The 26,039-nt window shown below is 28.7% G+C and overlaps 2 protein-coding genes across 4 annotated transcripts in view; one reads left to right on the plus strand and one right to left on the minus strand.

Annotated features, from left to right (window-relative positions):
- Positions 1–1,230: 1,230 nt before the first annotated feature.
- On the minus strand, positions 1,231–5,795 carry LOC123291970 (parafibromin). The gene is made up of 7 exons (XM_044872456.1): positions 5,582–5,795; positions 5,395–5,500; positions 5,068–5,333; positions 4,788–5,001; positions 3,582–4,242; positions 1,399–1,540; positions 1,231–1,322 (listed from the first exon to the last, which is right to left on the minus strand). The coding sequence occupies exons 1-7, from the start codon at positions 5,710–5,712 to the stop codon at positions 1,286–1,288; spliced, it is 1,557 nt and encodes a 518-aa protein (XP_044728391.1). The 5' UTR covers positions 5,713–5,795; the 3' UTR covers positions 1,231–1,285.
- Positions 5,796–6,210: 415 nt separating this feature from the next.
- The window catches only part of LOC123294225 (formin-binding protein 1-like), a 39,933-nt gene continuing 20,104 nt past the window's right edge, over positions 6,211–26,039 (plus strand). For all 3 annotated transcript variants that reach the window (XM_044875339.1, XM_044875337.1, XM_044875338.1), the window contains exon 1: positions 6,211–6,368. In XM_044875339.1, coding sequence (XP_044731274.1) covers positions 6,345–6,368 — 24 coding nt within the window. In that variant the 5' untranslated portion in view covers positions 6,211–6,344. The remainder of the gene's footprint in view (positions 6,369–26,039) is intronic.

Genomic DNA, 26,039 nt, shown 5'->3' on the forward strand with positions numbered 1-26,039 from the left:
ATGTCAGTGAATTATATGTGTATAACATACATTTCCAGTACTTTTTATTGATTTTTACGTCCATTATATGTACCATCTTATAAAAATATATGTACAGCTAAATACCGGCCGTTGTTGTGATAGATACTCAAATTGTATTAGATACATATTGGAAAACGTTTATTTAGAATTTATGATTATTAATAAAATAATCGTTTTAGCTCAAAAAAAATTGTTTCCCTAAAAATAATATGTTCTCATTTCATTTTGAGCACTATAACATTGCTAAAACTTTTTTATTTTTAATATTTCAAAATAGTAAAAAGTAGTTACAGAAATAGTAAAGCATATACCACAATACTTGAATTAGAAATTTTATTTCCAGTATTGTGGTATTTACTCTGTGATTTGAATATTGCTGAGAAAAACAATAGTTTCAAAATAAAAAGCTGGGGATCAATTTAGAAAATCTAACCTAAACAAACATTAAATATTGACAAATTTAAAAGATCCCGCATTAGGTTTACCAAGAACGTTTAGTTTACCAAAATTTGTATTCAGAAGCTAATTTAATTAATTTCTTTTTTTTAATTTTTATACATATATTAAGAAACCCTGAATGAATCAATCATGTTCTGAAGAACTTAGTTTTTGAAAATACAAAAACATCAGAGAATGGAGAATTGTACACATATTCATTTTGTAGCGAGTTCTATAAAATAGCACGTGCCTCTGATCAATAAAAATTTTTTCCCACGCTATCAAAGTCTTAAGCTGTAAAAAATCACGTGTATGGATTCGAGATATTTTTTAAATGATAGCTTCAAAATTGAAGTAAATTCCTTTTTTCAATAAGAACAGGTAGTAACGCGTAGCCGGTGGAGACCAGAAATGATGTAACGACGATCTTTATACTTTGAGGCTAGATAATAAGCAGGTCTGATTTGGCGAGAACTCAAAGTTGCCGCTCAAAACAAAATTGGGTGGAAATGCATGGTTCAATCTCTATACTCCCGTTAATAGGAGCTCAGGAATAATTTATAATAAATTTACCTTACTCTGATGCTGATTAAAAAATAGAAGTGACAAACTGACACATTAACCACCAAAGGAAGTTTAGACAGAAAGTTTAGTTTCATTTCTGAAATAGACGTGTTTATGGAAAGGAAAAAAAATTTGTGGAATATATATGTATATATATAAGCATTAATTCAAATTTAAAATATTTATTAATAATATAATACGAGCAATTAATGCAATTATTACAGAAGTGTGACTGATCTTGATGATTCACCGAATTTCAATATTAAAAACGTAGATGAGGTTTGTACTGCATAATAAACCTAAAAAAAGAAAAAAAAAATTAAACATGATGCTAAAAAATTGTTTAAATAATTTTAATTCAACCAAATAACTTACTTATCCAATTGTTCCCAAAATATCATAATTGAAGCACGATCTAAATGTCGTTTAGTACGCGATAATTCAATAACCGTCACAGCCCATTTTGCAACATTCGCATCTAATTTCATTTCATCGTATTTTAAATGGAAAGCGCAAACTGAAAATAGATTATATACGATATTATCTAGATTTGTAAGTCATTAAATAAAAGTAAAAAATAATAAATATAATAACTAACCGAGTCAACTATTGAGTTATCCTACATGTAGTGAATTAAGTATTAATTTTTAAACTTTTTACAAATAAAATTTAAACAAAATATGAGTTCATCCATTGAAATATGCGGTATCGTTTACATATATGATAATGTAAAGTGTTTTAAAAGATATTAAAAACATCATATGCCGCCTTAATTTATAAATCACAAATATAATGAAACAAAATACATTCGATTTCAAAATAAAACATATACAAATAAAATTGTTAAATTCTAAAAAAAACATGAATATTCCCATTGAAAATAGTAAAATAATATATGGAAGTATTATCACTACATATTATAAAACAAGTGAAAACAAACAATTTACTAAGTTAATTGTTGAAATACCATTCATAGACAGTGTTGATTACTCTATCACATTACACATACATACATGTCACACATACATAAGTGATATTCCCATATAATACATACTATACAATTTACGCCTAATTTGCGACCTCTCGGAGAAACAGTGATGTTTACGAAAAAATGTTTAAGCCACAAAAGTGGGTTATTTTTTTATAAGGAATATTTTTTACATTTAAACTTTTGTTCTATCTCTAGCGGTTTATAAGATGGGTCCTACGGACCCAAGACACAATTGACCTATGTGGCTCATTTACGAACTTGACCTCAATTTTACGTCCTGAGTACGCTGTTTCAGCTTGATATCGTTTTTCGTTTTTGAGTTATCGAGTTGGCAGACGGATGGACGGACGAATGGACAACCGAAATTCGACTAATTTGGTGATTTTATGAACACCCATACCAAAATTTTGTTCGCAGCATCAATATTTTTAAGCGTTACAAACTTGGGACTAAACTTAGTATACCATGAATATTACTTATATGCATGGTATAAAAAAGTAGCGTCCGTTGTCTGTCTGTCCTTATGTATGCATAGATCTTTAAAACTACGCAACGGATTTTGTTGCGGTTTTTTTAATACATAGAGAGATTCAAGAAGAAGGTTTATATGTATAATACTTGCATAATATAGTAAAGAAATACTGATTATTTTAGAGGTTTCTAATATGATATCGTAAATAAACACATTCTGTAGTATATTTAGTAAAGCATTGCATCCGTGAGAAGCCGGCATGGGTCGCTAGTTTAACATAAATGGTTATGATACATGTAATCACGATTCAGGTTTTGAGTAAAAAAATCGCAGCAAATCTATTGATATATTTGCTCTGATTTAGAAAGAAAGAAAATCCAAAATCACTGACCATTTCGTTGTCGAGATATTTTAACGCAAAATTTTATTGTTGAGCAGAAATAACTATCGTTAGAGTATGATAGTTGAAGAGAAATAACTTAAGAAGATTTTTTAACTCATCGTACATTGATATTGCCGTGGTACCGTAAAGATAAAAATGAGAAATTATTTCACAACAAGCATTTGTACTATTCTCATGCATATAATCCAAAAATTTTCTACAATATTGAAGACAAAATATTTAAAACTATTTTATCTGTTATTGCTTCATTTTTTAAATAAAAGTTTGTTTAAAATAAATTTTTTGAATCAATCAATCAGAAATTTTTTGAAGAATCTCTGACTTTGGCAACAAGGTATAATACGTACTCAAGTTGATGATGCGTAAGTGAGAAAAAGTTAGTATAAGCAGCTGATATTTAATATAAATATTTCTCATTCTAGAATGATAAACCAACTCTCCTGTTTATGCCACTCGGCTCACCAATCGATATTTACACCTAGATCGATTTTATTGGATTTAAATCAAGGACAGATACAAAATTACTCCATTTCCCAAATTTTGACATAAATTATTAAATCGAGTCCGAAAACCAAAATCATCAATATGTATTCAAAAAAATGTTTAAATTTTAAATTTTTGTAATATTGAAAAATAATTTCAAATAAAATATGTTTATAAATAAAAAAAAATTTCAAAAAATGTTATCTTACTTTTTGAGAATATTTCTACAGGTTGTTCCCACGGATACCCTTTGAATTGCCATGCAGGGCCCATGACGAACACAGCTACCACTCGATCCCAATCGGCTGGACTAAGTTTTGCTGGATTATCAACTACACGGTATGGTACAGTAACATTGCCACGTAACCTTTGTAACAGTAGTTCATTATCTCTACGTGCTCCTTCTGCCTTCTTTTGTTCAGCTGATACAAATTTTAAATCTTGTAGTATATCTTTTGCATTGTACATTGAAATTAATGATGTTGTAGCCGCTGGTATTATAATAATTGGAGTTCGTGATACACGTTTAGCATTTGATGGAACACCGGACGATGGACGAGAAGCACTCACAGGTAATGGTGCTGATTGAGGTGTGGGTGTGACTGCTGGTCGAGCTTTTGCTTGGCCTTCTGTTACTGATTTTAACGTCATACCGTGATATGTTCCCATAGTATCAATTTTGAAACCTTCTGTTTCTTCTTTTTGCCTAATAAATCTTTCTTGATCGTAACGATTGTATACAGCCGGTTGTGCAGCGGGACGAATTGGTGTTGCTCTAGGCGTAACTACTGGTGGTTGAGGTGGTCTTTGCCGACCTTCTTCACGTGCTTTTATACCTTGTAATATCGCCATTATATTCTTCGCGAAGTGCTAAAAAACAAATTGTAATTTATTTTTTCGCAAATCAAGAAACATCGTAAATATCTCGCAATACCCAATCTTAATATATTAATAAACGTCACCTCCGTCTGTAATGCTTTGAATTAGCACGTAAAATCAGGTTTTTTAAGCTCTGAGATCAATGCGATATTATCAAAACAGCTTTATTTTGGTAAAAATCCTTCTGATAGAGCTTTAGTAAAAAAAGGATTATGTAAAAAAATTTTAGGTCACTCAAGAGTTAAGATGTTGAAGCGCCCCCTTAAGAGTAGCAGGGGCAACCCGGCCACTTTCGTAGCTAATATCATCGATTTTCTTATACTTGGATGATTTCTTTAAACGACCAATATGAATAATTTTTGTTCGCTAATTATTAAAACTGAAACCCAACCTGCATAAAATAAATAAAAATTTTGAAATTATTCACCCTTGTTGGGATGGGGTATTCTTCAATTGTGTTAGCTAATAATAATTTGGGTTTTGTTACGCTTGCGAGATTTTTTTGATTTACTTGAAAATGTAATTCTTTTAAATACCTTTCCAGCAGATTGTAATATTGTAGTTCGAGTTCGCCACTGCCTTTCTCTACTGATTATATCTTTCGTGACATCCACGTCAAAATCTAAGATCACTCTTAAATCAGATCCCATACCAATATCGTCATTACCCTTAATTGTCGTTCGTTTTTTAGCCAAACGCTTAGCCTTAATTGCAGCAATTTTTTCTCGTGACATTGTTTCTGACAAAGATCTAAAAAATAGTCGAACCAAATTTATACATTAGCTTCTATTAAAAGAAATTCTTACTATGTCTTACTTAATATTGTCCACGGTGACAGAAACTTCTTTTGGAGCATCCAAACGTGCCGCCAGTTGTTCACGAACTTTCTGTACGTGTGTATCCTCAAATCGAGGTTTCTTAGCCAAACTATCGATTCCATCGCCATCAGCAGATCGTTTAATTTGTGTGGGTATTTCAAGGGGTGCACTTTTATCAATCGCTGCACAACTTGCAGTCTCGCCATTTAAATAAGCTAAAAGTTCTTTACGATCAGGACGTCGTACAACGGGTATATTTTCAACCTATTAAATAAGCATATTACAGTAACAGTATTTAACATACATATTCTAACAGAATACTTACAGCTGCTTGTCTGACGTAAACAGGATGGGTCAGTGATACATTTTTTAAAATAAATAATAAACATTCTAAAGTGTAATATTCTTTTGGGGCCCCATCTTTCCCCGAACTGTAAACAAATACATGCCATTTTAGTTACCAGCTGTCAAACAGAACTTTCTAGTAACGACTAGCGAAAAGCGTTACATACCTGTACATAAGATAATTTGTTTTGACATTTTTTGGCCATGAAAATTCACCAAATATTATCTGACCTTCTCGTTCGATTATTTCTTTTTTATTTACATTATATTGTCGTAATAAGCTGAGTGGGTCAGCCATTTTATATGTTTTGAAAGATTTAGGTTATGAATTACAATACAAACTTAAATATTATTTTATTATATAAATTTTCTTATGAACTTAACTTCGTTCAAATTATATATTTAAACTCCTACATTTATTATAAAATATTCACAAATTTTTATTATTCACAATAATTCGAATTTAACTTACAACTAACATAAAATACTTGCATTTTACTGCAATCTATGTTTAAAACTGTCAAACATTGCAACGACATCTTATAGGTTAAGTGCAAAGTTCTGGTATTTAAAAAACAGCACTTTAAAAAATAAGTGTGTTTTTTTATCAATCATTTATTAATTTAGTAATTAAAGCTTATTATATTTTTAAAGAATAATGATGAAATGATTATTTATAAATTAACAAATCGATTTGTGGAATAATAATAAAAATATTTTTTTCCTATTCAAATGGATTAAATGAAATGTTTATGTGTGTGGTGGCACTGTTATTGTATTAGTCACTAAACTGCCATGTTGAGAGGCAAGTTTTATTGACGTATGTTTTAAAAGTAAAAAAATTAGTGTACAAAAGAATTATTTGTAGAAATATTGTGATGATTATGTGTAAAAATTCAGTGAAATTACGTTTATGAACTAAATATCAAAATGAGTTGGGGCAATGAGCTTTGGGTATGTAATTTTTTTCAAAATACATGTAATTTTTATAATCAAGGTATACATTATAAAAAGAAGTAGGTTGATTTGTCTTCTGTTAGTGGAAAAATAGTCCTAAGGAAATTGTTACATATTTCATTGGTAATTAGTCACTATAAGTAATTAATTTTTTTTTATTGTTTATATTAGATGTGAGACAGTTTAGAGATAATATAATAATCTTTTTTGCAATGTTTATTATTTATATTATTAATCGTAATGTATACAGGTGATTCTTTAAAAAACAGGTGCATCTTATTTCTAATTCAACTTGTGAATATGCAATTATTGCAATTATATTTTAGTTTTTTAATTATATATTTTTAATTTTGCCTTGAAAATAAGTCAATTGTTAACTAAATTAACGTATGAAAATAATTAGAAAATTTTAATTGATAAGGAAAATAGGTTTTAAAGACTTTTCACAATATATGTTTTTTAATTATATTTTCAAATTAACCGTGCTCAAAAAATAAACATGTTAATTTTTCAATAGTTCGATTACTTTATGAAAAAACCGGAAAATGAGAATATATAAGAATATTTATTTGAAAGAAATGAAAATTATCAGTAAATTCGAAAAACTTTTCTAGACAGCTTGAATTCTATAGCAACAGTAATTTTTTTAGTCAAACAATTTCGTTAAAAACAAATTTATTTTCGAAAAGTTATTGTTTCTGTTAAAAAAAGAATTTTACTTCCGCCATGGAAGAGTTTTTGTATATTATTAAAAATATGATATTTATTTTAAGATTTTAAGAAAATTTTTATGTACCTAACTAAAAACTTAAGTTGAAAACAAGTAACGAGAGAAGTTTTTGTATTTTAAATTATAAACAATTGAATGTAGTAAAGTTGAAATTGTTTTCACTTTTTTAACCCTAGAAAATTTCTTTTTGCGTATAAAACTAAATGAAGTTGTTTATATATGCTAGTTTTTCTTATAAAAACCGTTGATAATAATTTAAAATATTGACCTTGAAAGGTGTGTATATTGACATTTGTTATTATACTACTTATTCCACTTTAAACATAGATACGTCTGGATAGAGTGTCCGTTGACTTATTAATTAACAAATAGCATTTAGTTATCTGTATGTATTAAGGCATTAAGCGAAGGTACCTGAAATGACTTGGCGGCGTAAAGAGAGAGAATAAACTTTTTTGCAAAGCAATTATCAATAAAAGTTAGCTCAACTCAATCGAAGTCAATAGACTCAAATCGAATTGGTTCGAGATATGTTAGTTTAACTTTTATTGACAGTTGAAAGTAAAAGTAGAAGACATCTTTAAAAAATTTGCGTAACCAAGGCTTTTGGTATAAATTATTTCGGTGGATAGCACCCTTTTTGTGGACTTTTTTTTTCGAAAATGGTGCATTTTCAAATGAGCATGATAACGTCATATTTACGCTATCGATCTGGAAAAACGTAGCAGGGAATTTGCCGGACACTATATGATCACTTGATAACATTAAGAATTATTAAACAATTCAGCAAAAGTGAACTATGTATGTATTGAAAAACAAAAATACTTAAGTGCGACATGTTCGACGTGGTAGACAAGCTTATCGGTGCAGTATTTTAGTCGGACAAAATATTTTATTGTTTAATAATTATTAATGTTATCAAGTGATCATAATGTCCGAAAAATTTCCTGCTGCGTTTTTTTCAGACCGATAACTTAAATATGACGTTGTCATACTCATTTGAACATGTAACACTTTTGAAAAAAGTCGTAGAGAGAAAGTTTGGTAAACTCGCCAAAATGAAGCCACGCTCATAAAGTTTCAAGTAAATATCATTTGACAAAAAGAGTGTTGCCCTGCGGACTAAGTATTGTCTGGGCCTTCATGATGAATAGATTAAAAGTATTCTAAAATTGAAGCTGAGTTACGTTCGAAAGCCTATCTTATTCAACAAAAAACAATATTTACAAAAAAAAAACTTTTCTGACACCTTGTACAAATAAATATTGTCGAAGAAGCTATTTAATTAATACTGATCGCACCCTGTAAAAATAAATATTTCTGGCACATTATTTACATCTCTCTAATACTAAAGCTCTAACAAAGCGCTCCGTTAAAATAAAATTCAGCATCCTATACAGTTTTTCGAATAGTGGTATTGACACCCTGTAAAAATAAGCTTTACCAAAAATATTGTACAAACTGGGCGGCATTCTGTAAAAATTAATTTACTAAGTATCACCCGTTCAAAAAAATGTTCACAGCTAAAACAGATGATATCTTTTAGAATCATTGAAAATCTGAAAAAACTAGAAAAATTCCTAAAATCATTAAATAAACTAGAAAAATATTTAGTTTGTCCCTAAAATGGCCACCAATTTTTAGGAATGTTTGACAATTTTCTAATGCCGTTTAGAGATTTTTTCAAAACCAGAATATCGCTTTAAATTGAGATCGGTTCAGGTTTCAGTTCAACCATAACAGAAGAAAATGAACATATAAAACGATCAATCTCTTTAAGCGGGGGTATAGTAATGGAGTCTAATTGGCACACTTTGGGTAAGGACTCCTAAAAATTAAGAACATTTTTTAACACACTTTTAACGAAATCTTTGAACGTGATTTTCACTCAGTTCAAAACGTCGGATTAAATTGAAACTTCGCGCACTTATCAAAGGCCGATGATAATACAATAATTTAAGAAGTACGTGTATCATGATCGGGATCTTCAGAATTAACGATGAATTAAAAACATATTTAATGGTGGAAGCGCAGATAACATTCCATACTGTTAATAAAAAATTAAATAATATGCTTTTGTAGCTAACTGAACTAAAAAGTAGAAAATAATTAAAAAATAGAGTGATTAAGAAAAAAAAACATTTTATTGTAAAATAGGGTGCGATGCTTTTTAAGATATTTTATAATGATTTTACTTTTACCAATATCTGTCAATAAAATATTTACATTAATTGAAATCTAGCACCCCACGCTTTTTACGATAAAATGATTTTTTCAGCTCGTTCTCATTCTTAACTCAGCTCTTGAATAAAATTTACACATGTTGACCATTGTACAATGTACTATGTATTTTTAATCGACTTCTGAAAAGGAGGAAGTTCTATGTTTTTGGTTTGAAAGGGTATACTTTCCAGGTGGACTAATAATTTTTCATCAAAATCGGTTCAGTAGTTTTTAAGATATGGACCAATACGTGTAAGTGGCCTAAATTCACTATAAAGTACAAAATAAAAAAATTTAACAGTCTACAAAAAAAAAAATTAATAAAAGAATACCTACCTATATTTAAAATACCGACACCAATCAATAATTTCCTTGTGAGCACACTTTGAAATCGACGCTGACCATTTAATGAATTAATTTAAAATAATTTTTTTTATTTTTGTGTGCATTTTTTTTTTGGAGTATATTCAATTTTTTGTATAAAATTTCATTCATAATTTTATCTGACGAAAAACTTGAATTCGTCATGCAGCGCACAAGAACCTTAATAACAATTTCAAAGAGAAACCAATCGATGGCCCACTCTATATAACGAAAATAATATATTGTAAATGTATTTTTTATAGTAAAAAAAAACCGGTACTTGAATCAAGGTTTGTAATTATTGTGATATTAAATAATGTAAATCAGTATTCAGTATTAATAAAGTGGTCAAGTATGTGCCAGACCCTACCATATATGGTACATATGTAGGCATTGATAATTTAATAAATTTTCATGCTAATGTGTTGCTATAAATTACATTATTGGTAATCAAATGCTGTAATTAAAATATAATACGGTCGTCGGTCATTTATCTTTGAAATATTTCCATATTTTCAAGTAAATTTTAATCAACTTACATAATCTTACATAATTTTGAAATTTAGTTTTAGAACATATAATCCAATTAAACAGCGAAATGGATGACAAAATTGTTACCAGAAAACTAATACATGGTCCGAAACATCGGATAAGACTTTATTATATTATAAAATTGATATATTATTATTGTAATATTTTTATTGAAAGCAGCCAACTTTAAGAATTATTTAAAAACAAGTAATGAGGAACAGGCTTCACTGCTGTCCCCTCAGCCTCTCCCTAGAAAATCCCATTTTCCTGTATTTGGAAAAGTTTTCCCTAGAGTGTGGACTCTCTCGAATTTTCCCGGATATGTGGCTTATACCAATTCTATGAACACCTTAAGGTATAGCCTTGTGCCAAGTTTAATCAAAATCGTTAGAGCCGTTTTTGAGAAAACCCCAAAAATCCCAGTTTGGCCTAGAGGGAAGTACCCTTGAAAAAAGGCCTAGGGAAAAAATGAAAAAATCGTCTGGAATTATGACCAAACTGAACCTATGTACCGAGTTGGAGAAAAATCGGTTGAAAATTGAAGGCTCCAGCTTGTTAACAGACATTCCGACATACATTTTTTTAAAACCACTTTTTTGGAATCAGGGACCCTCAAAACGTTTATTTTCGTTGAAACCTCGATATCGATTTTTTTTCGATCGCAATACTTTATTATATTTATAATATAATAAAGTAAAAATACTTTGTCCAAAAGAAAACAATCCAAGAACATAGCGTTTTATTTTTACGGCTAATCAATAGCTAAGTTATCGTAAAAAATTCACAAAATTTAAAAAAAAAACGGTTTTCTTGAAAAAATTTTAGATCTCAAAAAAACCTAACGATTGAAGTATGCAAAATTTTTCGAGATGACGCATTTTTTCGAAAAAAATCTTTAGATTATGGTAGAGTGGTTTTTCGTAGCTTAATCTCTTAAAAAGAACGCTTCGCTCATGTTGCATGTATAAAATATATCAAGTTGAATTGCAATTATCTCATAAATGGTTGTTCAAGTTGCCTTCAAATTTTGGCAACATGACATGTATTGTGCATTTAAATACTTATTTTCCATTTTTTGTGTAAATTTCAATCGGCGTGTCAATATATTGTAATCGTCGAGCAAACTACCTTAATAAAAAAATATGTTTATATATTTAATTCTTCAGCCGATTAAATAATATCTTTTGTATTTGAAAAACAAAAACATATTTTGTAGGTATAAACGAAGATACTATATCTAATAAATACTTAAACCATATTAATAGCAGATTTTACAAAATATTTTGCATGGCCCTTATGTCCAGTTTAGATAGATATATTGATAAAATAAATGTATTTTGTATGCATAAAATGTGGTTGGAGATTTTTTTGTTGGTTTATCAGACAACTACAATTTGCTGTGATTCTCAAATATACACATTAAAATTCTATTTTTAGAATTTTTTGGGAGCATTCCATGCGTTCTTTTTTTATTTAACACTTTGAAGTTGTATTGAATTTTATTATTTGGATATTGAAATTCATAAAATGAGTGTTTATATACAAATTTATGGTATCAATACTTTTAGCTATCAATATCTTGCGTCTTTATTTTGAAGTAGAATTTTTTGTTTGTGTAAACTCTATGCAATTTGTTGGGTGCGTAGTCATGATAAGGACAACCAAATTGACACCAGCGCTTCTAATGTAAAAACTTCATTAAAGAGGGAAATCATGATTAATTTTCAATTGTTTACATATAAATGGTGTAGTAAATGTCATAAAATTATTGAAAAATAACAATTAATTAAATTTGTTGCATTAGAAATTGTAAAAATAAGAGACGAAATTGTATAAATATGTAACCAATTTTTTTAAATGTAATGTTTAAATTTAAGGCCCTTATCCCCTTACATGGGGAGGGGGTAGTCAAAAGTAGCCAGAATCATCCTTACATAATTAATGAATTGTTCCTTCATGAAGTACTTATACAAGTGAAAACTTACGAAAGCAGTGTTTATTAATATAATTATTGATAGATCTTTAAAGTAGTTCGGCCGCCACATGACTAGTCAATCAACTAATTTATATTCATTGAATTTAAATCTAAGCTATGAATAAAATTAATGTTATGGATAAAAAGTAATATTTGTATCACGTAAATGTTTTTTAATGCTTTAAAAATATCGTAAAAGATAAAACTTATACGTCAGTTAGACTAATTTTTGACGTTTAAACGTTAAGTTTTTTAGCGCCATAAGGTAATGTTTTTTTTTTTTTTTTTTTTTTTTTTTTTTTGTGATAAATTTTTTTCATGATGAAAAGTTTTTTTGAAGCTCAATCACCGATTACCGTTAAAAATCACAATTTTGCTCCGCAAGAGGCCCAGTATGAAATGAAATTTACCGTACTTGTTCAAACAGCCAAACTACTTTAATCACTTGCCAAACATGTAACAATATTCAATAATTATTTTAAAGCTTTTAACAAGCTAACTTTAGAAAATAGTCTTTAATCTCTTGTATGTATCTCGCAATAAATTATTTTCGAATATAAATGTTTTTGCTTATTATGAGGTAGAGAGAACACGGACCTAAAATAGTGCAGTATAATTTTGAAACACCCAGTATAGTATCAAAAATCCAACAACCAAATCAATAATTTGTTTGAATTGATGATTATTTTTATTTATATTCTTGCATCTCATTGAAATTCATCTATCGTAAACAATGTTAGTATTTCTTGATTACCGAGTACTGACTGTTCAGTGTTTAGTTAGTGACTATTGGCTAGCCAACTAATGGCTAGTGGTCACTCGTGTAACATAAATACTATGTCAAAAATAAAAATATAAATAATATTCATTAATTAATTATTCTAAAGACGAAGTCATTTAAATGACATGACATTCCAAAACAATTTAATTGTTATAATGTATCCTATCTATCCATGTGTATTATTTAGAATATTTAGATGAATTATTTGTGTGAAATTGTCTGTGATGATAGGATATATAGAGAAACAGCTATCCGTTTTTGAGCATTCACAAGCGCCAGTAAGCGAATTTTTATTTCACTTAAGAATAACTAACTATTACGCAAAAACGTATAGAAGGGAACTGCGGCGTTCACGGGCTTTTATTGCAGTAATCGTTCAATAGGTTATTAAAGAAAAAAAACCAATTTCAATTTTTGTGGTTTTTTGCTTTTTCGTCTATTTTTTTAGGCAGAGATAGGTATAGGTATATTTTATAAATGATTTTAATTAATTTTTTTTATTCCCTTTACCCAAATGATATTTATTGAGTTAGATATTTATTATGCCAGAGAAAATAGCTCGTTGATTTATTAATAAAGATACTTAATTATTATTATTCATACAGAGTTCTTGAATTCAATACTTTACGTATATTTTAAAAATAATTAACTATTCTGTATGCAAAAGGACTTTCTATTTTTAATTTCCAGAAAAACTTTCTAGGGGATTTTAATCATATTATGCAGCGATATATATATAATATACGTTTGAAATTTCGAGAGGTTATTGATTTTATACTGTAGATGTCATTTTAGAATTTTTCGAAATTCATCCCCTAAAGAAGTGAAATAGGGGATGAAAATTTGTATAAAAATATAGACAAATATTGTGTTCACTACTTAGCCGATTTTATCAGTCATCATCAACAATTTATGCTGGGCGTTGATATATCATTCGGGATATTGCCTTTCTTCCTCTCGGATTATTTTCCCTCTATGAAAAATTTCTGATTTTAAATAAATAAAATAAAAAAAGAAACATTTTTTAAAAAATCATGAAAATCAGAGCTGCTATTGATGACTTCCGAGTTATAACACTCGTTGAGGTGACGACTTATAAAAATTTGCAAATTACAATTATAAAAAGGTTCCTTGTAGCTTATACATTTTTAGAATTTAGTAAATCGATTCATTTTTTTCGCTTTTCCTTCGCTATAATCAATTATTTTGCTATTGAGATGTTAAATAATGATTAAATCTTATTTGTTAAGACCTTCCCAATTAAGTGAATTGGATCATACAACGGTAGCTTTATTAGAAGAGACGCTTTGAGCGGAAAACAGGGCGAAATGGAGGAGCCAAGTGACGCGCCATGATCTTTATTTTGCAATAACTTTTGCTCTAAAAATTATTTTTGATAAATTCAAAATGTGCCTGGTTCTTATCAAAATTTATTTTAAAAATTGTTAAGCGAAACCAGAAACATGAAACGATTACATTTGTTTAACAAAATTGTTTCTGAGTGTTTTAAAAAATAATCAGTGTTCCAGTAATAATAAGAAAACGATTGTGTCGAAACAGGTACAACGAATAAGTGACGAACCGTTCTTGGCCGCTGTACTAAATCTAGGGTTGAAATAGCCACACGATCGATTTGTATTCCAACAAGTCTAGAACAAATCGTGACAAATATGAATGAATATATAGAGATAAATTACAAAGTAATTACTAATACAAAATAATTATTTAAATTTATTTAATTAGTATATTTGCTCAACCATTTTTTTTTATTTATAGTTTATTGAATTAGTAGGTAGGTATAATTTTATTTTGCACTGCATATTATTAATTAATAACAATAATATTATTATTAATTCATGTTATGATAAATCATATTTATATAAATTAAAAGCCGTTGACATGAACATAAAAACAATATATGATGCTCAGTCTGAGAACTTAGAGGAATGCCCTATTTAATATAATGTAATGAAACTTCTGGTCGAAACCGTCGAGCCGTTATAATGCTGTTCGTAGATAGTTGACCTTTTATTTCTCTTTCTACCAGAGATATTATAAAAGTAGTTTTAGTCCTAGGGCGATCATAGGAGCCTATGTAAATTAATCGGATATGAAAATGCATTTTGCTTGTTCCGAAAAGAATATTTATTTAAATTGTATATTTAAGGTATATAAAAAAAACTAGTTAACGTTGGAAAACAGTATAAAAATATGATGTTTTGTAAGTGAGAAAAATTTTTGAAATGTGTAACGCTTAAAAATATTGATAATACAAAATATTGATAAAATTGTTCATAAAATTACCTAATTAGATCCGTCCGTCAACACGATAAATCAAAAACGAAAAAAGATATCAAGCTGAAATCTTTATACCATGCTCAGGACCTAAAGAGTGAGTTTGAGTTCGTAAATGAGCAACATAGATCGGATCAGTTATCTTGCAAACCGTTAGAGACATGATTCAGTCAATATAGACGAAAAAAAGGCCGGACCTGGAAAAAATTACAATACTGACTCTGAGGTTATAGATCGTTAGGGGGGCATGTAAATAACTTTAAAAAAAATTAAGAGAATTTTTCGTTCCGCTGTTTTTGAGAAAATCCAAAAAAATGGGGAAAAAAAATTTGGAATGCGTTTTTCTCGGAATCTATTGGTTTAAGGGAAAAGTTTTTCAAATAAAAAATGTAGAAGGCATTGTCAGCTACATTTTATGTCATTGGAGCAACGTCATACGAGTTAAATTACAAAAAGCAGGTGGCGTTAAAGTATCAAAAAAGGGTTTTTCATGTTTTTGTAAAAGTGTAAATGAGAAAGTTGTTTGACTCAAAATTAGCTTCAACTTTTATTTAAACAATTTTTATGAAAAACTTACCGTTTCCGAGCTATAGTAAAACAATGTATGTTTAAAATAAACCAAGAAAATAAAAAGGAAATCAAGTACTCCTATTCAAAATTTTAAAAAACTTAACTTTCAGATTTTTTAGCAAGCTGTATTTCAAAAACGGTAAGTTTTACAAAAAAATTGTTTAAATAAAAGTTGAAGCTAATTTTGAGTCAAACAACTTTTTTATTTACACTTTTACAAAAAAATCATTTTTTCTTAATGAAAACCGTGGAAAACCCTTTTTTGATACTTTAACGCCACCTACTTTTTGTAATTTAACTCGTATGACGTTGCTCCAATGACATAAAATGTAGCTGACAGGGTCTTCTACATTTTTTATTTGAAAATCTTTTCTCTTAAATCAATAGATTCCGAGAAAAACGCATTCCAAATTTTTTTTTCCCATTTTTTTGGATTTTCTCAAAAACAGCGGAACGAAAAATTCTCTTAATTTTTTTTAAAGTTATTTACATGCCCCCCTAACGATCTATAACCTCAGAGTCAGTATTGTAATTTTTTCCAGTCAAAATGCCAGATTTACTGTACCAACAGGACAAAAGGTTAAGTGTGAAAAATCCAGAACTATATAAAAGATAGGGAGTTGAAAATTTTTATGAAGCTGTAACTAGTGGTATGTAACAGATTCTCGAAAAATAAAAAAGGATCCCGCAATATTAGATTGTAACGCTTAAAAATATTGATGCTCCGAACAAAATTTTGATATAGGATTTTGGTTTGGTAGGTTTGTACTTGGTCCGTCTGTCTGTCTATGGACACGATAACTCAAAAACAAAAAGAGATACTAAGCTGAAATTATGGGTGCTCAGGACGTAAAAAGTCAGAGACTAAGTTCGTAAATGAGCAATATAAATCAATTGGGTCTTATCTTGTAAACCCTTAGATATAGAACTAAAGTTTACATGTAAAAAATGTTCCTTATAAAAAAATTAACAGGTTTTATTTGAAACATTTTTTTGTAAACATCACTGTTCACCTGTGAAGGTGCAAATTAGGTTAGTACATTATACATGTATTGTATGTATCAAGTTTACACTTATTATTAGTATATTTATTATTAGTAAACACATACGTACATTACATATGCAAGTATGTACGTATGTGTTTGTTTGTTTATGTCCACTGAGGAAGTGAGAAGAAAGATACTCTACTTTATGTATAAGAGTGGCTACCTTTTTTTTATTTACATGACGTAAAAATCAAACGATTGCGTTATCAACACTGTATATACATGGTATTTCAATAATTAACTCAGTCAGTTGTTTGTTTCATTTGTTGAATTATTTTTTGACACTTTGTATGTTATATCTCCTGAGAATCAACAACTATATATGAGTTAATTAACAGTTTACAATTTCAGAGCATCCACGGTGTAAAAGAATAATAAATGTATTTATTTTAACACCAGACGCTTTGTTTTTCCAATTATACATGTATCCAATTATGTACAGGATTATGAAAATCCCATAAACCCACATCCCATAAAATATTCACCATACAAAAAACAAATTGTTTTGAATACATAGTGAGTAGTATTAACAAAAAATGAAAATTATTAAATTTAAAAAAAAAATTGTTAAATGTTAAAAAACAGGAAGCATAAATAAAAAAAACAAACTCATGCTCCAAAAATCCACTTGAATATTTTAATTGATCAGTCCAATTTAGATTATGTTTATTTTTGGAAGATTTAAATCAATGTTATAACTAAAATAAAATTAATTCATATTTTATAAAGTAGAAAGTTTCTTTAAATTATAATTAAAATAATTAAAAATTAAACTGTAGTTTTATATACACTGTGTCAATTGTATGGATCTATGATCCAAAATACATCCAATGATATTTTAACGGACCGATTTTTTGACATATTTACCATAGACGATAATAAAACTTGCGAGTAATTCAAGCGAATGTCGAGACATTTTCGAATCGTAGTTTAGAATATAGATGGTAAACTCACAAACAATTTTTAAGAAGCAATTTTGTAGGTTATTTAAACAATGACATTAAAAGCCGAAAAGTCTATATTTATTATTTAGCAAGCTATTTGGAGAAACATGTTTTTTTATACTTTGACCAACTTTACCCACCCCTGTTATCCCTTTAATATCGTGACGAAGTTTAAGAATTGAATTCTACATACTACCTGTAACCAAATTTTCATCAGGTTAATTTGTCAGCAGGTAAATGTCATTTTCTGGTCTGCCAGTACTATGCAGGGTTATCCAAAAAAATCTTACCACTTAAATGGGAGAAATACATTGTCCAAATTTCAAAAATATGTTACCACTTAAAAAAGGGACTTGTATTTTAAAATCATAATAAAAATAGAATAATGTTTTAATATATATTCCTTTTCTCGCCCTTATTTCCACCATAAAAATACTTGTTGACTGATTTGTGACAGACTCAGAATAATGTTAGCTATGAGGTCTCGGAATTGTTGAATTTTTGATCGTTAAGATCGCGTGATAATCAGCTGCAAAGTTCGCAGTTTCGAGGATCAAAGTATGTAAAACGCACTGTTCTTCCATCAATTTTTTACGATATTAAAAAATTATCTAGACAGAATGGAAGAAACTTAGTGGAGTTGAGAGGAATATTTTTAGAATAAAGAAAAAAAAATAGCTCTAGGTCGTTTTGTTTTCGAGATATTAATTTTGACGTGAATTGGTCAAAATTGAGAACTTAGGCATTAATTATCTCGTGTTATAAACTGTCAAAATTTTTGAGACTTTGATATTTAATAGTAAGCCCTATTTATAGTCTGTGAAAAAAAACCGTTTGTGAAAAAATCTCTCAATGAGTGGGTTTTATCATAGTTTTAGCATAGGAACTGCAAGTACCATGATGAAAATACCATAGTAATATATTTTTGGACAAAATGTTGCCCATTTACTTGTTAACATCTTATTGAAAAATCCTGTATATTGTGATATATTTCTCAGTTCAAAAATATCATTTGGCATTGTTTTCCAAACTTGAAAGTAGCCATTTTTTAATTTTTTCCAAACATTAAAAAAATAGCCTAAAAGCCTGGATAAAAAAGTTTCCCAACCAAAAAATTCAATTTTCCTATTTATTTATAAAAATTATGCATGTATAAAAATTATACCAAACATCTTAGAAAATTGAATTTAGCGCTTATTAATAAATTTGAGAAAACTTGGGCTCCTAGACTAATCTTGATTAATTCTTAGCGGTATTAATAAATGAATGCAAATATAAATCTATACTACGAAATTTTTTCCTTAAAAATGACAAAAATTAACATCGGCTTTTGTATAAGTTAGGTAATATTATATTATCTTTTTTAAATTTTTTGGTATCGATTATTTTCTTAGAACACTCGTGTTTAATGGATATTTATTTATGACCTATAGTACTTTTGTATAACATTACGAAACATACTCATACGTATGTGTAATTGGAAATTCCGATGTTTACACAAAGAATGTTATTGTATTAGAAGTTGGAAAAACATTGTAATTGTTGTAAATATTCATTTTTCTTCAATTTTTAGATAAAAATCAAATCTCAGACTGTAAGTAAGGTTATGTTTTTTTCTTTCGATATTTAGTATCTGATACTAAATTCTGCCGCCAGAAGGTGTCAGGCAGAATTAAATTTCAAATTACATATTAACAATATTTCGTTCAACAGACGTAAGAATCACTCCTCAGACTGTAAGTAAAGTAAGTATGATTTTTACATACCTGTAGCACCTAGTACTTGTGAATTGGCTTCGCCCCAAATAAGTGGGTAAACACACGTTCACTGTACACAATTATTCTACTCTATCGTACATATTTAGTCCATCCGAAAATAAGTAAGGTCTGGGGGTCTGGGATCTTAGTCTATTAGTTATTGACTGTTTTCCTCACAACCTTGCATATAGGTACAGTATAGAGGCCCGTTTTTTACGTGGTATCCCCAGTAGGCAATAATTAATGTTATAAATATCTAATAATTAATATTTTTCCCCATCTATTGTATCCTCAGACTTTTTTATAAGCCTTAGGCTGCGACTCAGGATCTGGTTATGTTTCTGATATTGAAGGAAGGATGGAGAATGAAGTGGCGACATTGTTGGCAGTTCATCTTCAAAATCATTCTCCTCGATCAATTTTGATATCTTCAGTATATTGCTGCAGGGCTCCCCAGTCTCTCCTGCCTCTCGATATCCACATATTGCTCCACAATTTTCTTTGTACCGACAGAATATCAACTTTAGAAGATCAGGACCTGTTGGAAGTTTTGAACTTTGAACAGGCAATAATATTTGTCCATACTTTCTGAAGGCTGTGCAAACGAACTGTGTTATTTACCAATTTTTTATCTATTTTCTTTAATATTTTTGTTATTTTTTGTTTTAAAACATACAGTTGTAGATAATTTTTTTTTTTGCCCGATAACCATTCGTATCCTTTTTTTTACAAGATACATTTAACTTTACACTTACCAATCCCCTCTTGACAACCAAAAAATAAAATTGCGTCTATAGACTTTTAAATTTTGTATACAGAGGATATTGTGAGTTTGTTCACACCAGAATTTTTATATATTTAATTATATCGAGTGGGCAATATTAATTGCTTTGATTTGATTAAAATATACATTATTATAATTCAAAAGTGATTCTGCGTTTATTAACCCAACCTACGACATTTATTGATAATTTCATGACTTATTGTGTAAGTTCTTTTTTAAAAATCATCAGACCTGCCGTAGTTTTTCATGAATGAAATTCAAACAATTTAGTTACATAGATTATAGAAAACAAAATCCTGAGAATATATATATATACTCCATGTCAAAAAAAATGCGCGTTTTAAAACATTCTAAGTGTTACTATTATAACATAACATATGATGAGTACGCTTAGAATGTTTTAACTGTAGCAGTTTTTTTGGAATCAAGTATACATAAAGCTTCGAAAAATATCATATTTTTTCTAAAATGACACCATAAATTCAGAAAAATAGCTCCATTAGTATAACCACCTCCTCTCAGTAATGGACAATACTTAATCTCCTACATTTTAAACTGTGGTTAGTAACATCGTTCTGTTTAGTTATAATATTTCAAGCCTGTAGCATAATTAAATAAATATTATCGATTAGATGCATAAGATTAAAAAAAGGATTAGCTATTTAATATAAGAATGTGAAGAAGAAGGTCAGAGAATTACTAGATTAAGTTACTTAAAATCTTTTTCTAAAAATTGTATTTACAAAAAAAATATTTTTATATGTACTGTAAAAAGGCAAATCTAGAGATTAAAATCAGAAAAAACTTATATTGTGTTGAAAAGGTTCGTACTTGGTACCGATTTAAAATGATAATAATAATAAAATTTCTTTCATAGAGACTCTGACTATACCCAGTAAAACCCCTCATTGAGAATGAAAAATTTTTGAAGCATCCCGTTTAAAGAATGCTGCTGAACGTAAAAGTTTAGGTTGCCGGTGGGTTTTTCAGATTTTCCGGAGTATTGCGTTGTGGAAAAGGATAATCGATTGGTGAATCATCTTTCTAGCATGCATAGAACAGAAAATCTTTATTTTTCATGGTTTTAGGATATTGTTTAAACTAATTTTCTTAAAACAAAATAAATTGATCCAATTGCTTCGGAAAAATTATATCATATATAATTTGGATCAAAGTTAACCAAAAATGTTCTTAGACATTTTCTCTAAACCCTCCAGTTTTCTAATAAAAAATGCGTAAGATTTGAAAAAAACGTGATTTTTACTATTTTTAACCCCCGAATAAAAAAAAAAAAAGGGATGTTATAAGTTTGACTGCTATGTGTGCTTGTCTGTCTGTTTAATAGCTACGTTTCAAGTGTGCGTTTAGGGTTTCTTTCCCGAAAAAAACTAAAAAATTGGCGACAATATGTAAAATCAACTCAATTTGGAAAAGGCATTAAGGAAAAAGGTAATTTAATGGAGAGTGTTCTTAGAAGTGTGAATTTTGGATTCCGTACCCGAAAAATTTGCCGGTGGGTTTTTAAATTTCACTTGTTATTCCTCAAAACGTATTTGAAAAAAATCAGATTTTTATATACATAAAATTTTTATTTTTAATGTAAAGCTAAAACAACAACATCCCGCAAAAATATTTGGCCTAATTGAATTTTAAGTTCTTGATTGTTAATTGTTAAGAGAGCGCGCGAAAAACAAAAAATCAAAAAACAAAAAAACAACCCAAAAATTACGATTTTCAGTTCTATACATGCTAGAATTTCCACTCATCGACTCGAAAGGAACTCAAATTAACAAAAAAGTTCTAAAAATTTCATTTTACACTACGCAACGACCCGCAAAATTAGAAAAACACTGGTTTGGTGAAGATTCTATCTTTCTAGCATGTATAAAACATAAAATCGTTATTTTGGGGTTGCTACTAAAAATCTATTAAAGAAACCCGAAGAACTAGGTCCAATCTGATGTCAGAACATGATGTCCCCTATCCAACTCTGTAACTTAAGTTATTTTTTGATTGGTTAGCTATAAAATGAGTTATTAGCCATTATAGTTTAAAATGGCACACCTTGTATATCGAATATGCTACGGTTTCCAGTACTAGTGTTAAGGAAACAAAACTCTTGTCTTATTACTAACAACCTACCAACAATCAGACTTTCTATGAATAAAAATACATGCCAACTTAGCTAAATGGATTATTTTCATATGCTAACAAGTGAAAATAAACAATTGACTGAGTTAATTGTTAAAATACCATGTATAGACAGTGTTGATTACTCTATCATATTACACATACATACATTTCACACACATTTAACTGATATACCCATATAATACAAAGTATACAATTTGAAAAAAATGTTTCAAACAAAAGTTGTTTATTTTTTTTTATAAGAAACATTTTTTGTTCTATCTCTAACGGTTTACAAGATGGGTCCTACGAACCCAAGAACCAATTGACCTATGTTGCTCATTTACGAACTCGACCTCACTTTTTACGTTCTGATCACGCAGTGAAAATTTCAACTTGATATCTTTTTTCGTTTTTAAATTATCGTGATGACAGACAGACAGACAACCGGAAATGGACTAATTAGGTGATTTTATGAACACCTATACCAAAATTTTGTTCATAGCATCAATATTTTTAAGCGTTACAAACTTGGGACTAAACTTAATATACCTTGGTATATTTCATATACATACATGGTATAAAAAGATTTATTGAAAAATGCTCATTGAAAAACTAACTACCCACTAGAGATATTCTAAACATACAAAAAGAATAAACCCATCTTTTATGTTATATTGTTATAAACCGTTAATATCCCACCTTGACTTTTGCTACTTAAGAAAAAAATCACACGGTAATTACGATTTAATCGATAGGCAGATTCGCATTAACTATCTAAAATTCTTATAAAATTTTAAACTAGAAACATTTATTTATCCTTTGTCTACGATTAAATTCACACGTGTAATTCAACATTCGTGGGAGAATTCTCTCATGTTAATATTTTCCTCACCTGATAATGCACTTTTTAAATATACACATTTATCTTAAAATTTCAAAATATTTTTGGTTATAAAAATTATTTTTTAACTAGTGAAATATTTAACTAATTCACTTGAATTATTTTTATATATTTTGTATTTCTCTTTTTGATTTTTTATTCTTTGTTATTTAGCCGCTAGATATTACTTCAAAATATTTTAACACTAATGACTATTAACATGCAAAATATTTAATAATGTGTAGGGAGTCACACATACTATTGACTCTCTGACATAGTAGGGAGAATCAGATCGATGTCCGCGCTATTTCTGTGAATGTTAAAGGAGGTTGTTGCGACTAATGTTCAAGTTGTTTGTATGTAAATAATATAGAAAATGTCAAATTAAAATTATTGAAAAATAACAATTAATTAAACTTGTTGCATTAGAAGTTTTGAAATGAAAATAAGAGACAAAATTGCATAAACAATATTTTTAAATATTAACATAATTAGAGCAGGCGGTAAAGTTGCGTGTGCAAAAATAGAAGACTACATTTTGTCTTGATTGATTGATTCTTGTTTAGAAAAGTTTCTATAAATATTTCGGATGTTGTCAGAAACTATAGTCGTCCAAAATTGTTGAGCTTTTCGAAATCATCTTTGATAAACTTCTGAAGAGTAATTACATATTGTTTGATTCTAAAGCCTAATTTTTAATTATTAAAAATTTATTACTTGTACCGATGTTTTTGTTTAAACAAAACTCTCTTAAAACACTTAACTACGATAAAACTAAAATATATTTACCTGAATACAAAAAAATAAACTATTCCATAACACTTTTAAGAATTTATGATAACTTTTAACAAGTAAAAATTGAGGCTTTAGAATCAAACAATCTGTAATTTATCAAAATTATTTAAAAAATGTTCAAAGATGGTTTTAAGATTTTGAAAAGCTCAAAAATTTAATTTATTTGCATTAATTTTCAACTTTGAAAATAAAATAACCTTTCTAGAGTTTTCCAAACATTAAACTGCTAATAATTTAAAAACGACGAAATTTAGGAAAAAATCACAAGGATCCTTTTCGACGTACAAGTACCAAAATAATTTCGGGTAGCCTACTTGGTTCAAAAAATTGTCATTTTACTGTTTTTGTGGAGGGGGAAGGACATGCAAAAATTGAATCAGTACGATTTCTGGCAACATCCGGAATATTAATCTATAAACTTTTCTGAACAAGAATCAATTGACAAAATGCGATCCTCTATTTTTTCACACTCAGCTCTATGTAGCACCTGCTCTAAATATCTTATTTAAATTTGTTAGAACATAATATTAAATTTTCAATGTAAACCATATATTAAAATCATCCATACAATTATATTAATAAAATAGTGCATCGTTGCTATGGTAACGCTTGAAATAAAACTCATGCACAGTGCGAATATTGAGTAGTTAAAAATCGTTAAAATTATTGTATCAGATATTTAATTGTGTGCCACCCAGTATATATAGTAAATATAAATATCAATTTTTGATTCATTAATTAATAGTTTGAATGTATAAATTTTTTGTTTTTATTTGAAAAAGAAAACGATCATCAATTTTGGTAGCCATGCCTCGTGGCTTTCTTCACATTTGGACCATTTTGGTCTAGAGCTAAGAGTAGTATTTGACTATGATATCAGCGGTTGAACAAGACACTCTTATCAAAGTGGTGTCTGATAACTTTTTTCCTCTATGACCATTTTCATAGCAGAAAGCTTCTTTTTGAAGGTGGTCTCAAATATTTGCATATACTCATTTTTTGTAGGAGCGCTTTTAAATTCAAATCTTCTTTACGATTCTTCCATGTCACACTCATCCAAGTGTCAAGCAATTTGTCATCATTTTTCCCGAGAAATTCTGTAGGATTTTGTTCCTACATATGATGATGAATCGTAGAAATTGAAAATAACTTTATTGATTGATGTTTTGAAGTCTACTTTTTGAGGGTAATTGGCTATTAGCGTAACCAAAGTAATATATGTGATATGGTAACCATGGATGTCATATCTTGCATAGGATCAAAAAGAAAGAAGAATCGCCAGGTCAATATACAATTCCAATCTCTTATTTCATGAAGAATTGATTTTTTAATGCGTTAAAATGAATTCTTATTATTTTTTCAAATAAAAATAATTAGAATTTTGTTTTCCATTATTAATATTTATTATTATTATCCTACTGTCCCAAATTCTTCTGTCTATTCAACTGTATATTTTGAAGAGTGAGTATAAACAAAGTTGGTGCATTAGAAGTTTGGCACGAGTGATCGCTTATTAGATCCACGAGGCACATTTAATAAAATCAAAAATTGCAATATAAAACTCACAGCACATGTTATAGTGCAGTCGACAATATATAAAAATATGTAATTACACTATAAAATATGAATTGGATTTCAGGATAAGTAATACTTTGGAAAATATTAAACTTATGCAATCATGCTTGTAATCAATCAAATTATTAAAAAGACTTTATATCGCCATTTTTCATTAAGAAGAAAAATTGTGTCAGATTTTGTTCCTCCGCCGAGCGCATTTGTTGTGACGGTCTTAATAGTTTCCTCTTTGGAGAATCATTGGAAAGCTGTTAAGCTTTTTTGAAAAAGCTTTTTGCGATTTTAA

Source organism: Chrysoperla carnea, chromosome 2 (genome assembly GCF_905475395.1).
Source record: "Chrysoperla carnea chromosome 2, inChrCarn1.1, whole genome shotgun sequence".
NCBI lineage: Eukaryota > Metazoa > Arthropoda > Insecta > Neuroptera > Chrysopidae > Chrysoperla > Chrysoperla carnea.

Bases quoted from the DNA above. Each gene is read 5' to 3' on its own strand.
- LOC123291970 (XM_044872456.1), bottom strand. From the start codon at position 5,712: ATGGCTGACCCACTCAGCTTATTACGACAATATAATGTAAATAAAAAA. The intron at 4,243-4,787 runs GTATTTAAAAGA...TTTGTTTTTTAG, and splicing joins TATTACAATCTGCTGGAAAG to CACTTCGCGAAGAATATAAT. The intron at 1,323-1,398 runs GTAAGTTATTTG...TTCTTTTTTTAG, and splicing joins TTTTGGGAACAATTGGATAA to GTTTATTATGCAGTACAAAC.